This window comes from Egretta garzetta, unplaced genomic scaffold (genome assembly GCF_000687185.1).
Source record: "Egretta garzetta isolate BGI_Z169 unplaced genomic scaffold, ASM68718v1 scaffold775, whole genome shotgun sequence".
NCBI classification, from domain to species: domain Eukaryota; kingdom Metazoa; phylum Chordata; class Aves; order Pelecaniformes; family Ardeidae; genus Egretta; species Egretta garzetta.
The window spans coordinates 504344-517278 of NW_009259754.1; the positions used below are offsets into that span (position 1 = coordinate 504344).

A 12935-nucleotide genomic window follows, 5' to 3' on the forward strand; every position below is an offset into this window, starting at 1 on the left:
ACAGCTGTGGCTAAAGGTGAAAACGAAAGTTCTCTATACATGATAAACCAAAAAACCAGGAATCAGCTATCAGTATTTTAAATGGTTGAGATTTCAGGAGGTAGTTCTATTGTTCCATCTGATACACAAGTTTGCCTAAAGACAACCCTCTTTATAGTAATAGGTGAGTAAAGAATCACACACCATGTTGATTTTCTGTTAATATTTGCGCAAATTACATTCTGTATTCATACAAAAACAACGTAACTCTTCTGACAAACTGTACATATAGAAACAAGTTTCTGTCTGGAGGTGAACTGAAATCTGTGGAGGTGCTCCATGTCTCACAACACTTAAAAAAAATTCCAGCTCTTAACAAAACAAAGTAGGTAAAAGAAGGTGAGGAAAACGGGTGGAGAGGACAAAACAGAAGTCTAGCTACAATACTGCAGCTAGTAGCAGTTGATTGAACTAGGGAAAGACCTTTGTTAGGAACTAATGCACATTCAGTTATCCCAGTTAAGAATCCAGGTTTGTGGTGTTGCAGGATTACTTTATCAGTCCAGAGTAGCAGTCTATTTAAATATTGTCCAGCAAGGACTGGGTGTGACCCAGTCAAAGCCTCTTCTATCGGCCTCTTCCACTGCCCCTAGATGATCCTCTTCTTGATTGACCAGAGTTCATGTTATTTCCTCTTCCCCAATTACTTCCACTCCTTCCTCCTCGAGAAGGGTTACTGCCTCCTGTAGGGCCTCCACCAAAAGCTTCATCCCTGTGGAATCCATCATGATGGTCTCCATCTAAAGAACCAGACCTCCCAGATTTTGGCGCTCTCTGCGAAGGTCCGGAATTTCCTCGTCCTAAAAATGAAGCACAGTCAGTTACTGATGTTGAAGTCTAAGCCATGCCTCTTCTCAGACATACCATGTGTTTAGCTAGTTCTTCTGTGGTAGAATCATTCACAGACCAAGTGTAGTTCAGACCTGTAATTTTATGCCTCTTCCCTCTCTATGATTTTTTTTACATAGATTTAGTGTCTCCATTACAGTCAGAAGATGGGAGCAGTCAAGCAATTCCTTGGGAATTAAAGATTATATCTGATACAGTCAGCAATAACTTAAATGAAGTAAGTTAGAACAGTGATAGTCATGGTGTCCTCAGAACTTCCAGGCATACCTGATTCTTATGCTTTAACACCATCTGTGGTTCTCTGTATATTTTTATTGCAAAATACTTTTTATTCCCCTGAACAAAGACACTGAACTGATGGATCAGTTGAGGTTGGTGGTGAAGACAATGAGTAACATTACTGTTTCATTCCATTTCTTGCTAGAAATTATGAAAAAATGCTCTGTTTTACTCCTAACCAGAACATAAACTACATGAGCTCTTACTGCCAGGAACAGGATTTTCTACTTCTCACAGATCATTTTAGTACTGATATGTAAATTAACATAAAAACCCCCCAAAGTCAGGAGCTCAAAATAGCAGTATTTTGAAAAAAATTAATGGTAACAGTGCTTTATGGACACATGCTACAGCTAAATTAGGATATTTTTGCTGCACATTAGTAAGAGTGATTTTTTTGATGACTCTGCTTGAGTTTGTGTAAAATAGAGACCAAATTGTTCCACAGAGTTTATAATTGATGAAGTTTTAATCCTCAAATGACTTTACCAATACAACTGAAGGTGACACAGCACAAATATGAAAAAGTAACGTTTGTGTTTTGTTTATGAGGCTTTCTGCCATTGTTCTAAACTTTCGTTGGTACATTAATGAGTTGTCTAGGCACAAGAAGTGTGGTAGTTAGCAACTGTTTTGACTTCAATAAAGAATCTGATAGAGTTATCACAAACTCTTATTGAAGCTGAAGAAGGAATCCTTACAGGTTTGATAAGATTCTGGCTAAATGAGAAAAACAACATACAGTTTTGAAAGGAAAAATATTGATACAGAGGGAATTTACCAGCAGACTTTTATTAAAAACTGAACGAATGATAAAACCTGCTGTTAATACAACACTGAAAATACAGTCCACGCAGAGGAGGACTGTCATATAGTTAAAACTAAATGAGTCTCAGGACAACAATAAGAGAAGTGGAATGAAATTCAGTGGCATCGAAGACAAAGCTGTGCAGTAGAGGTCTAACAACAAAAAATTCAACTGTAGGCTGGCAGCTCAGCGTTTGGAAGCGACTGAGAAGGATCTCTCTTATTGATCAGTACCTGATAGTGGGTAGTCAAGATGAGGGCATTAAGAAAAAAGACTGTTAAAAAAAAGAACGTCAATGCTCAGACTTCTGAGAAGAAAAAGGATCAAGAACTGGTGCAAGGATGACTGTGGAAATGGCATACATAGTAATAGGCTCTGAACCAGGTACTAACTCCAAAAGCATGTATTTTGTGGGTTACGTTAGCTAGTTGCAAGCCAGTGCCATGTGACTGTTTAGCAGTTGGTTAAAGAGGGAAATAAATAGGACATCAGGTGCTATTAGGAAAGAATGGAGAAAACAGAACCCATGGTTAAACCACATCTTAAATAGTGTATGCAATTTCTAGTTACCCCATTTAATTTACAACTGAAAATAGTATATACAGAGTAATAAAGATAGTAAAAGATAGAGAGACACTTCTCAGAGAGAACAACTAAACAGATCAGAGTTTTGACTTGGAGAAGAGCTAGTTCAGGTTGGAAATGGTAGAGTTCGATGCAATCAGAGGTAGCATTCAGAAATAATAAGGATCAACTTTTAACTGTTCCAATTAAACACAAGACATCATCGAATGGAAGTGGTGAATGACAGGCTTAAAAACATTTTCCTTCCTTTTTTTTTTTTTTAAAGCATAACCTATGGCAATTAAGTTTTAATGCTCTGTGGGTGGATGTTGTGGATGTCAAAAGTTTACATGATTCTTAAAGCAATTAGAGAAGCACACAAAAGGTTAACTGCCAAAAGCCATTAAATTTTATATTTCAGGAAGTCACTGTTCATAGGTTTAGAGAGCATTTTAGGGACATATCACTACAGACTTACAGCGTTCTTAATGCTCTTCCCTCAGTACCTGCTACTGGCTATTGTTGAAGACAAGCTACTGAGCTTTATGGACTTCTGGTCTGATCATGGATGGCCATGCTTACACTCTCACAAGTAGAGAACTCGTAAGGAAAGACTGGAAAAAAGAAGTCAGGGTTCACTAAGTCCAACAGAATGAAGGCTGAGAGAATAAAGATATTTGAGTTAAAGGATGCTAGTACAAACATGAATATTAGCAAATAACTATTCTGAAAATTAGAGAAAATAAAGTTCTTAATGAGAGTTTTCCAACTGGAGTAACAGGGAGCTGAAAGCTAACTGCTTTTGAACAGGGCAATAAAGAAGAGGATTATACGATGCTGGAGAGAAGATTTGGAGTTGATGTCCCAGAAAATCCCTCTGTTATTATGTTCCTGTAAGATCGGTCTTCAGCTTCAGAGCTGGTAAGATCAAATATCTACCAGTTCAGCTTTATCTCCTCTGAATAGATAAGGAATTCTGGATAAGCCTACGACTGAAAAGTGTGCCAGTGTCACACACAGTTTTCAATACAAGGGGCTTTTTACCTTTGCCTCTGTCCTCTGGAGGTCCACCTGGAGCATCCATTTCCCTGTGGTCAGAGGTCCCTGGTCCATCATGCCAGGGACGTTTACGTGGTGGCAATGAGGCCATGTCCATGCCCTGGAGCGAAGAAGAACGTTCTCTGTTAGCTGGAGAGTGCCCATCATGAGGAGGGTGATCTGGACGAGGACCTGAGCATGAAGAGAAAAACCAGGAGAATAAGTAATGTTCATCTGATGATTATTCTTCATTTTTGGAGGCAGCCCCATAAATTTACATACTTCCCACACTCTTTGGCACACAATTTTTAGTTAAAATTACATAAAGGTCCCCCTCCATCCCAACAAGCAAACATAGATGAGTAAGTTGTAAGAAAGCTAAAGGTAGAATAAGTTTAAAAGATGATGGAAAAGAAAGATGTGACAGATGTAAAGTTTTCTTTTCAGTATAAAATATTTTAATCTATTTTAGACACAACCACATCTTCATTTATTCATGTGTCATTTGTGCTCATTTTTTCCATGACTTCTAAAACTCAGTTTTTCCCTGTATGGGGTTGCCATTAGTAACACAAATGCAAATGCCAATAAGCCATCAGACATTGCAGATGAACACATTATTTTTGCAAACGATAAGATGCCATCCGAGAGAGAGATTATTATTAGCGTTAAAATACATCTCAAAAAAACCCCACAAGGTATGCTTCAGTCATCCATAGGTGACAACAACAGGCAGTTCTGGACTGTACAAGAATTCAACTGAAAATCAAGACTTTTAAGGCCACAATTATTTTTTGTTCAGTGAGATGGCTGCATTGAGAGCCAGTTAAATTCTACATAGTTAACTTTTCCTAAATTTAGAAGTCCATAGAACTATATTTTGTTTTTCTCACGGTAAAAGTCTGGTAACGAGCATGTGAAGTACAGGAAAAAGAGGTGATTTAAAAAAAAAAAAATTTAAGTGGTTGTATTGTATTATCTAAAACCTCACCAAATTTTTTACCTGGTTCTCTGTTTCCATCCCAGGATTCTGGTTTCCGCCCTCCTTCGAAGCGTGGAAATTCATCTGGAGTAGGAAGTAAACCCTTCCGGCCTCCTGAGCAGTAAGAGATGCAGGGGACAGGAGTGAGAAGAGACATTGTATTCGTGAAAATACTGTAATTTGCCCAAGAAATGTCTTTGCTTCCTTATCCTTGCATTTCAGTATGGAAGAATGTTCCCCTCACCTCTAAGAGCACCACGACCTCTCCCCCGAACACCATGGTCCCTTCCTCTTGAGTTTTCATCTGGAGAGTCAAAAGTGTCATCTGGCCCAAAATCTTCAGGGCCAGGAAAGCCATCTCTGCCCCTGGGTCCCCGGCCCTCATGTCTCGAGGGTCCTCCTCTTCTGAAGCTACAAGAAAGAACATGGTACAAATGTGGTTTTTAGGCAGAATTTAGATTGATAAACTTGAGTCAGCTTCAGTTTAATAATCAACTCATTTCTGAACTGTTTTACTTAATATTATAGCACATACAGTTACTAGAATAGGATTTGTAGGTGGAAAAGTGCTCATTAGAAAATGAGCCTTTGAACACTTTGTTTATTCATTTTTATGGTTTTCCCACATAGTTCCTTCCATTGATTGTGTTGTTTTTTCATGCAAGAAAAATATTGTCAAATATACTCTGTTCATTTAATGAAAAGGGGGGGAAAAAAATCAATTGGTGAGCCATAATAGATATAAGGCCAGGTAAGGAAAAGTATAAGTGAATTTCCCTTAACTGCGGTAGTTTTACTTTCCCCTTCCCTTTTTTCCCTTCCACTTTAGTGATAAAAACAAACAAAAAAATACAAACAATGAGAGTCATGGCTATAAAAAAAACATTCCATCTTCTCCTTTCTATTGATCTGGGATTCTTTTGCTAGAACATTCTTTCTTTGTGCCATTCTTCTAAGTTTACAATGTTAGCAAATGAATCAATCTAGACTGCACTTGGCTCTGTAGGGATGATGATTGCTGAACAGTGTGCACAGTGGCATTCTACAACCTGAAGAGCAGTTTATCCACCTGCAGTAATGAAGGCTTATGTTTTGCACAATGTAGTTACGACACTGAAGCTGAGAATTTCCTTCTAGAAAGTACCATGGCATCTTCAGTAATTTGGTATGATTGGGTTCTGCATCTCTTCTCAAATGAGTATAGCTCCTCCAGTAGCACACTGGGGTTTTAACAGAGATCTTCAGAGAGAAGAGTGGTTCTTAATGAACTGTCAGTGCCATTTCAGGTAAGCCTATAGACAGCTGCATGAATACTAGTAGTTTTGGTTTTTATATTACCAGTTTAAACACTTGGAGTACTTGTAGAAGCACACATACGTTCTGTGTATTACTGCAACTCCAAAAGGGCACACTAGTGCCGCTTGCTACGATTGTCTCATTTTACGGCCCAGTTTTCTGTGCAAGCACAGGCAAGTTGTTTAGGTGGTGCAGGCACACTGGTTCAGGAGCAGTGCGACCCCACGCTGCTCCTGCCCACCCCTCAGTGACAGCACAGAGAATGCGGAGCACTCTGCCCATTCTTCACACTGATTCCCCCCACCTCCCCTCTCTTCCCAGTAACCACTGTAATATTCAGATGGTGTTGGCTTTGTGCAACATCCCGTTCCCCAGCTCATTAACGACACAGTGCATCCTATTACAAGCAAAACTTTAGATACTTTTATTTAGAATTTTAACAACATTAACCTTTTAATTACAAATTTAAATATTTTAACAGTAGTCATAACACAATACAATATTTTTAAACTTTTACATTTTTTTTTTTTTTTAATTAAAAACAATAGGTCTGTCTCCACCTCCCAGAAAACAAACACAATACAGAGAGGAGGCTGCTGTGCCTGTATAGGTACAACAGTGGATGGAGGGAGTGCTGTGTATGGACAATGAACCATTTTACATTAACCTGGATGATTTGGGAAAACAAACCGAACAGTTTCAGGTACAAATGGTTCAAATAACCACATAGCAATATTGTTTAGCCTTGAAACAGCACAGTCCTCTAGATGTTCTTTAGAGGGCCTCCCATTTTAATACTGACATGGTGTGACTCTGCTTAGCTTGTAAATCACCAAGATTTGCAACCCAAGGTCCTATGGCTAGCAGGGGCCTTTCCTTTTGTTTCTAGGCAATCGTATGGACACAGTTTAGTTCTGAAATCTGTCATACCTATGCCTGACATAGCCACAGCTCCTAATATTGTGTTATGTATATCCTTTTTCACTTTTTCATATCGGTCACATGTAAAACCCTGCCTTGCATAGGGCTTGGTTCCTGTTTGACTGTTCTCAGATCTTCTTCTTTGAGGCCTAGGACCTTAATGTACAGAACTACACACTGTGCAGATTAGCAGGCAGGAAGAGGCAGGTCTCTGCGGTAGAAGCATCATGTTGATATGCACAGGTAGAGTAAGAACAGGACAGGGATGAAAAGGACGGGCAATTAGAGAGAGACACACGTGCACACACTTCCCTCTCATGCTTGATCAAACTGGTTACAATCTAAATTCCAAACCAAGTCAGCTAAGCAAGTGGTTGGGATTCTTAAGTTCACCTCAGCATCTGCAGTAAATGGCACCTAAATCACCTTCATTCAAAGGAATTCATCAAGTTTGCAAGCACAATAAGCCTTTTACAGCCCTGTGCTGATTCCTTTTAAACCAAACTCTGTACAAACACTTGTACTCCAACAAATAGACTCTTCTTAGTTCAGAAGTCAGATTTACAGGTCACAACGGTTTTGGACTCTCTTCCTGAAACCTTTTTAAAAATCAGGATGATCATAAAAAATACTTTCCAGTCCCTAAGCATTTCCAATGTAAGATCTGAAAATCTTTACCGAGCTTCTAAAAGCGTTGTCTGCTGTGTCTTTTAAAATTCTGTAATGCAGACCATTCAGCTTGGATTCTCTCTATTGTTACTTTTTAAAATGGCTTTAATTGTTACCTTCTTTTAGTTACTGTTCATTTCTTTTCATACTCTTCACACAAAAGGAAGGTACATCTTTACAGAGCTAGGTAGAAAATAGCTAAATGAAGAGCTGTATAGATGCAAAGTAAAAGGAATGTAAGAAAATTATTAAAAAGGCAACTAAAACACACAAAATTCACATTATGCGGAGACCACAATATATTTGTACAAGTACACGTTCGTATACATATAGAGTTGGTGGTCAGTGAGACGCTTAGACCTTGGAGGCCAAATTTAACTCAGTTAAACTAGAATAAATCTGGAGCAATTTTGATGACAGTTAATCTTGCTGACTTAACGTAATTCCTCCATATTTACATTGGTAACTAGAAGCAAATTCATCCCTTTGTGATTTATTTGGAAATTGTGAGCAATGACACGGACATTGCTGTAAATTAGATTACTTTTGAGTTCTTCACTTGGCATTAAGAAATAAGTCAGAAAGAGAAATAAAATTTCTACAAGCAAAAACATGAGAAAAGTCTTGACAGTCCAACAGATGCTGTAGCTCTGCCCCTTTTATTTGATAGTAGGATCACTGTTCCTGCTCCTTACAAGTATATTACATCTCATTCTACAGTCTCTACAGTCATGCTGTAGTTTGTGACTGGAGACAAAGTCTCAAAATCCACTTCTAGTGTTCAATAGTTTGTCACTTTAACCTTCAAGTTTCCTCTCAATTTTCATCAAAATGGTCTCAAATCTTCATCCTGTGTCACTGGATCTTCTCTACAAATTTCCTCCCTTCTCTTTACTTACTGTTTAAAGACACGGAAGCTGCTGTGTACAATGACCATTTTTCAATTTTTCTTCTATTACTGAATGATTTTTATGGACTCTATACTCAGGTATATTAGAGTTTTCATTTCCTTATTGGTTTCCAGTTTATAAATCTGAAACAGATAGACTCCTTAATGAAAAGGAAACCAGGAAGAAAGAGTTCCCTCCATTTACCCTTTAACCCCAAAGGATGAGTAGATTTATTCTTACCTCTCATCTCGTCTTCCTCGGAACCGTGCATCCTCAGGATCCCGTGGATATCTATCATCTGAAGGTCTCCGTCCTTCCCAAGCACCAGGAGGCCCACGGTTTGAACCCCCTCCTTCAAATTCCCTGTGATCAGGAGGAAAGGGAGGCCCAGGTCCACCTCGTCTCCACTTTTCATCTTGCAATGGTGGGCCTCCTCTCCCCTCAAATTCCCGTAATCGATGGCCAAATCTCTTATCTGGATGGAAGTCATCACGGAAGTCATCTGGTCGATCAAAGTCATCATGGAAATCTGGGTGAGGTCCTCGTCTATCTGGCATGCCCCTGCTGTCTCTACCATCACCCCACTCCTGGCCACCTCGAAACAACCCTCTCTCAGGCCCGTGATCAGGACCACCACTGTTCTGGTCGTGCCTTCTATCTGAGAGAGGGCCCATGTGATGGTTTGGTGGACCACGGGAGTCACCTTGAGGGAAAAAATCATAGCAGATTGCTGTAACGTTTTCTAAAAACGCTCTAGGATGCTCTACTTCGTACAGTTCTACAAAGCATACACCATACATTTCACATTAAGTAATTTTTTTGGGAAAACTTTTTCTCTATATTCCAGCCCAAACCTATGGAAGCTTTCCTCTCAGCCAAGGCCCTGTGCTCTGCTGAAGCTTTTTCTGCCTAGAGGCACTGCACTGGAACAGCCTCTTTTAGGAGAATTACTCACAGAAGAACAGACAACATAATTAATTACCTTTATTAAGACCAGGTCCTTGGTTGTGAGGGCCAAGACGACCTTGTCCTCCCTGCTGCCCCAGTCCTGGTATCAGTGGTGGAGGACCTGGGTTCTGGCCATCCTATGAGCATATAATAAGAAAAGCCATGTGAATTGTCATGTGTGAGTGTTTTTGCTTTTAAGCATTTTGTAAGGGGGCAAAACAGTTTTCTTTACATAAAGACTGCATCTTCACAGGTCTTACAAAAGTAACAGCTGATTTTCCAATGGTTTCAGCCTAATTTTTTAGGCATTCACATCAGTAATGCTGTAATCAGTAATGACATCAGTCACTGTTTGTGAAACATGTAATTTTCTAGGAAACTTAGCATTTCAAGGACTAATATTTTACCTGTAACAACCAAAAATGATAAAGCTCATATTCTAGCTGCCTGTTACAGAAGATGAGGAAGCTGCATATATTTGTTTGAAAAGTATCAGGTACTGATTTATATGCAGTGAAAGAGCTGCACAGACCAAAGACTTCCTTTGGAAATGAATCAAAAAATGAAACAATGAAAAAATAAAAATATCAAGAATATTGGGTCGGAGGGGCAACAACAGGGCCATAAGAGAACCTCTCCTATAAAAACCTTTGGAGACTGTTAACATGGAAATAGATGAGTTTCATTTTTAACATGCTGGCAAAGTTTGTTTTTCTTAATTCTACTTCTAGGATAAAAAGAAAGTGCTAATACTTGGCTAAGCACCAAGAGACAAGTTGTTAATGGGTTATTAAGCAATGACAGGGCTAAGGCAGAAGCTGCAGTCACCTGCTGTTCTCAAGCAGAAACAGTATGAGTGAGCAGAGGTTTGTGTGAGCTATATGACCCCAAAGAAAAAATAAAGTATATATGTCTTTTCTTATTTTCTCTCTTTTTTGTGAATTTTAAAGGATAAAGTAATGTTCTTTAAATTCAGCTACTGTCACAGACCCATGAAAGATTTCTACAGGTACCCCCTTTACACTGGCCCTGTTATGATAACATTGGTCGGGAAACAATGTGGCTGAACTGTCTGATTCTGCCTTTAAATGGCAAAAGCCAGACAAAAAGTCATCATTTGGGGTTGGTACTTGACTGGAACTAAAAGGGGGCATGTACATAATTTACACTGTAGCAACAAGATCCAACAATAAAAATGCATCACTGTGAACAAGACAGAGTTGAAACCTGCAAGACTGCTATACAAACCCTTTTTGCATTGACATCACCAAAAAAAAAAATACCCCCCAAACCCTTACCAGAAAACCCTTAAATACATAATATTTTTTTCCCAGACATATGCGAGATCTAGACTTGGCCTTCATATTGGCTTGTAAAAAACCCTCCAGACTGCGGGTAGTTTGTAAATGCTTAAAAACCTATGCTCCATCACTGTGACTGTACTCATAATTACACTGCTTAATATCTCCATGAATCAAAGTTAAATAATTTTCATGCTCTACATTTTTGAGAAACACTACCTTTTTTTTTTCCTGGTTGCAGAGAAGCAATAAGTTCATTTGTGTATTTTTCCCATCATATCTTGAAATACTGGTTTAAATAAAATATTTATATTCAACTGCAATATAGGTTATAAACACAAAAATGCACACAAATATAGACTATAAATGTCACAATTGTGGCAAGTAATTCCGTAAGGACTTTGGAGAAAAAAAAAAAGCAAAATAAAAGGCCTGGTCCAATGCCTATTAAAACCCCACAAAAAATACTTTACTAGTGACTGAACGTTGACTTGAGTCCAGAACAAATGAATTCCCTGACTAAGTAAGATCTAGCTATAGCAGCGCTTCTGCCATTCTTGTCCAAAACCTTGCTGGAGTTCCATGATTTCTCACATATCTAGCATATGCTTACTTACAATAAACTTCATTGAACTTCTTAAATTTATGCCACTAGTGTTTAACCAAAGCAGCAGTTTTTAGCACTCACTAAATGAGTTTCCATGACGTTTAGCAAAAGCCTCTATTCCAAACAAATCATGCTTTGACACAATAGGAAGACAGAGCCGTAACGCTGCGTTTTCACATGCCTTTCACTTCAAAATACATTCTGGGCCCCAAACTGGGCTTGAAACTGAAAACCAAATACATACAGCTCAGGAGACACCGTACCAAGAACTGCAAATGGCCTTGCGCACCTCAAGGCAGGTACACCCGGAGTACCTCATTCCCCTCCACCACTGGCTCAAGGATTCGCCAGCGCGGGCCGAGGCTCTGCACAAGTCAGATAAGCTGGTGCAGCAGAACGCACCTGCTCCATGTTACCGGCATATCTGCCCTATGTATGCAAATGGTACAGCCGTTTTGCGATAGCCATCTGTATTGATGAGAACTATGCAGTGAAGGGGGAAGAACTCTTCGTATTCACCCGTAAGAAAAATTTGCATTTCTCCTGAAATACTGCACAAGCTCCTAAAAGTTTCTCGCTATGTGGACAAGAGGCTTGGCCTGAAGCATTTGTACATCACTCAACCAGTGAGATGAAATTCAGCACATCTATCTAAAAGGAATGTGAGAAGATCAAATCTAAATTAGCAATAGCAAAATCACTCCAAACTACTACTGCTAACTTGGGAATATTCTGTTCATCCATCTGCATTTTAATATCAACACGCCTATCTCCTGAATAAGATTTTGGCAATCATCTCTCAGGCAATTTCCTTCTCATAAACAGTTCTCTATCCCGCTTCATGTTTGCAGAAGGCGGCAGATCTCACGCTCAGGAGGGGATGTACATCTCGCCCACACACTCTGCAGTAAACCTCTGCTTTCCAGTGTACAGCAGATGCAGGTAACAGTGGTAGCTTATACAGAGATTAACCTTTACCAATAGCTATAAATGTTCAGTGTTAACGTCACAAGCCATTGATAACACAGATATATATTCATACACTCCTGCTACTGAAAATGAAGGCAAGTGATTTGTACAAGCTTACAGAAGATAAATGTCAAATTCAGGACAAAACCCAAGCTAAAGCCTATTGTTTAAAAAAACCAAAAATCACAAATAGGGCCTTTTTAAATAGGAACTACTGTTATATTCATATTACAAAGAAGCAAACTAGAACAAAACCTGACATTATGAATTTTAAAATCTGTTCATTTTTTAAAACACATTACCACACTAAAGCTGCACAAAGAAGGAAAACTGGTCAAAAATACCTTGCTTTGTCTTTTTTTAATATCTGTGAAAGACTTCCAGGCAGCAGTATTCATTGAAAATAATCGTCTACCTGTCAAAAGCAACTTACTGAATCCTGACCAGAGTGTTGACAGCAGGGTCAGACAAGGACAGCCCTATGCATATTATGTAAACATACATAAACTTTCATACACACACAGGCTTGGTAATTATTCTCAAAGCAGAAAAGTTAGTCTCCCTGCAACAGCAATGAAAAAGACTATGCTAGTTTAAGTTAGATAGTTGTGGAACCAACCCTTGTTTGCTTAACTCTGATGCTCTCGAAACCTCAGCAATAGCGTCACATTAACAGACTTTCGGAGGGAATTATCGCTGATTTGTAAGGAAAAAAGTATTCAAATAAACCCCACAATCTGTAAGCTACTTTGCCTCAATCTGAAATGGAATCACT

General features: G+C 38.9%; 1 protein-coding gene across 2 annotated transcripts in view; it reads right to left on the reverse strand.

Annotated features, from left to right (window-relative positions):
* Nucleotides 1-12935, reverse strand: part of WDR33 (WD repeat domain 33) — a 53507-nt gene continuing 40572 nt past the window's right edge. The window contains exons 17-22 of one of the 2 annotated variants that reach the window (XM_009639504.2): nucleotides 9318-9420; nucleotides 8576-9038; nucleotides 4804-4970; nucleotides 4581-4673; nucleotides 3584-3769; nucleotides 1-839 (exon numbers count right to left, since the gene is read on the reverse strand). In XM_009639504.2, the coding sequence (XP_009637799.1) occupies nucleotides 607-839; nucleotides 3584-3769; nucleotides 4581-4673; nucleotides 4804-4970; nucleotides 8576-9038; nucleotides 9318-9420 (1245 nt within the window). In that variant the 3' untranslated portion in view covers nucleotides 1-606. Of the gene's footprint in view, nucleotides 840-3583; nucleotides 3770-4580; nucleotides 4674-4803; nucleotides 4971-6388; nucleotides 8479-8575; nucleotides 9039-9317; nucleotides 9421-12935 lie in introns of those variants that run through there. The other variant, XM_035894965.1, reaches the window with a different exon arrangement.